The sequence below is a fragment of the Atta colombica genome, unplaced genomic scaffold (assembly GCF_001594045.1).
Source record: "Atta colombica isolate Treedump-2 unplaced genomic scaffold, Acol1.0 scaffold9, whole genome shotgun sequence".
NCBI lineage: Eukaryota > Metazoa > Arthropoda > Insecta > Hymenoptera > Formicidae > Atta > Atta colombica.
The window spans coordinates 972,582-974,927 of NW_017259583.1; the positions used below are offsets into that span (position 1 = coordinate 972,582).

The 2,346-nt window shown below is 37.3% G+C and overlaps 1 protein-coding gene across 2 annotated transcripts in view; it reads left to right on the forward strand.

The window, feature by feature from the left end:
• The window catches only part of LOC108693472 (RING finger protein 44), a 56,378-nt gene extending 54,918 nt beyond the window's left edge, over positions 1-1,460 (forward strand). For both annotated transcript variants that reach the window (XM_018202447.1, XM_018202448.1), the window contains 3 exons: positions 150-433; positions 518-821; positions 905-1,460. In XM_018202447.1, coding sequence (XP_018057936.1) covers positions 150-433; positions 518-821; positions 905-976 — 660 coding nt within the window. In that variant the 3' untranslated portion in view covers positions 977-1,460. The remainder of the gene's footprint in view (positions 1-149; positions 434-517; positions 822-904) is intronic.
• The last annotated feature ends 886 nt before the right edge of the window (positions 1,461-2,346 follow it).

Below are 2,346 nucleotides of genomic sequence, written 5' to 3' on the forward strand. Positions count from 1 at the left end.
CTCTACCTGCTCACGAGAGATTATGCAATCATTACCGGATTATCCTGTATATTGAATATTACATATAAATCCTCCAGAAAAAAATTTTCATTAAACTACAATATTTTTACGTAATTACTAATGTTCTTTTTTTATATTAATATTTCTAGAGAGAAGTTGAGCTCGAATTGATAGAGTCTCATCATCACCATAGAGTGGGTGCCGCAGCTGGTGCACCATTGCCGTTACCACATTCGTATTCTCCACCAGCTCTTACGCAGGTGACGACACCGCCACCCTTATTCTTATCGGAAACGCGAAACAGTCAATTGGAAATTGTACAGAATAGAACTCGACGATTAACATCCAACGTCTTGCGACGGCCGAGATTCGGTAGATGGAGGAATACAACGCAATTACCTATGGCTTATCCGGGATATTTATTACACTTCTTGTGCGTAAAGCTTGAACGTATAATTATAATTCTTAAGGGCGTGCAAAATATTAATTTAATTCACACGATAATATTTATTTATAGAGCGATGTTTAGCAATCCACCATTGTCCCCCTACAATCAGGCTGAATTGTCTTCACCCGATTCGGTCACGGAGAACTATGAGGCGTTACTATCCTTAGCTGAAAGACTGGGCGAAGCTAAGCCGCGGGGTTTGACACGCGCGGAAGTCGAACAGCTGCCCTCTTACAAATTCAATGCAGAGACACATCAGGGCGATCAAACCAATTGTGTCGTGTGTATGTGTGATTTCGAAGCGCTTCAATCTCTACGTGTTCTGCCGTGTTCTCATGAATTTCATTCTAAGTGCATCGATAAATGGCTTAAGGTAAGTCATACAATATTTCTCTTGATTTTAACTTAATCGAAATGTTTTAATTATATTCTCCAAATGTTAATTTCATTATACAGTCTAACCGAACGTGTCCAATATGTCGCGGCGATGCCGGAGAATATTTCGGCAATAGCAGCAGTTCTGACTGACGTCAAGTCGGCGATGTACATTAGCGCGAAACGTTGCAGCCATCAAGAACGTTATTATTACGCGTTACGGAGATGCCAGTCGCCGCATTGCTGTTATTTTACACAAATCCATGCCATTAAACATCCGCGTCATCTTATCCGAGATGTGCCGCCGATGTAAGGTGTTCATCGTTGGTGATCAACGATAAATCATCTTTCAACTGTTAAAAATAACGATGCTGAAAAGTGACGAGAATAATTGTACGATCTTGTACTGGAATGCATAAGCTAAGATATCAAGTTCGAGGAACGATGCAGCATCTTTTCGTCTTGTGTTTAAGAGAAATAGCGAGACGCAATAAAAGCAATTTAGTAAAACGACGAAGTAGTCAAGAGATTCAACGTTCCGTTAGATTACGGCGCATTTCCTATCAAAAAGAACAAGCGGAGTAGGATATTACTTGGTTCTTGTTTATAATGCTTCAATTAATATTTTAACGCTCATTAATTATTTGTATCGCTACTCTGCATAATCGAATTTATGTACATAAAATAGTTGTATATGCAGACATTGCAACTTTCCATTAATGTTCCATTTTTTAATAGTTTGTCTTTCAATCCAGTAATTGTATATATTTGCATACACATCTTTATACGTGTGCGCGTACAAAACCAGTGTTAGTTTGGACTTAACCAAATGTAGAACACGAATTCTTTTGCAATAAAAAAAAGTGTTTATTGTCAGGTAAGAGAAAAAATTGTAACTTCCTACTTATAGGCTCTTGTGTCTTTGAAGTATGTGTGTGTGCGTGCGTGTGTGTGTGTGTGTGTGTACACACACACACGCACGCACACGCACACACGCACGCACACACACACACACACACACACACACACACACATTCATATATATATATAGACCAGCTAATTATTTTATTATATTATAGAAATGTATGTAAGTAAATTAAAATTAGTTGGCACCCTAAGTGCTATAGGTAGAAATTGTTGGATTATTGCACCAGATGCCACGTAACTATTTTACAAAATATCTGTAGGTTCGTGTTTAATCCGAAATTTGTTTCTCTCTCTTGCGGCAATTAATCATTATTATTTTTTTATCTAAGTATGCTTTAACGTGTTATAATTATTGTGTTGCGCACTTTGTAAAGTGTGATTTAAACGAATCCAAACAACGCGATTAATTTCGAAGAAGAGGATTACTTTTAATCGCAAGAGAGATGACCTGGCGCATATAATGATTAAAATGCACCCAAAAGAAAAAAAATGGTAAAAAATAACATAAGAGAATATCGCTTCTGTTTCCTGCGTATCTACCTCTAATAGAAGAAACGAGACGATTCATATTTTTTTATATACACATGTCATAAACA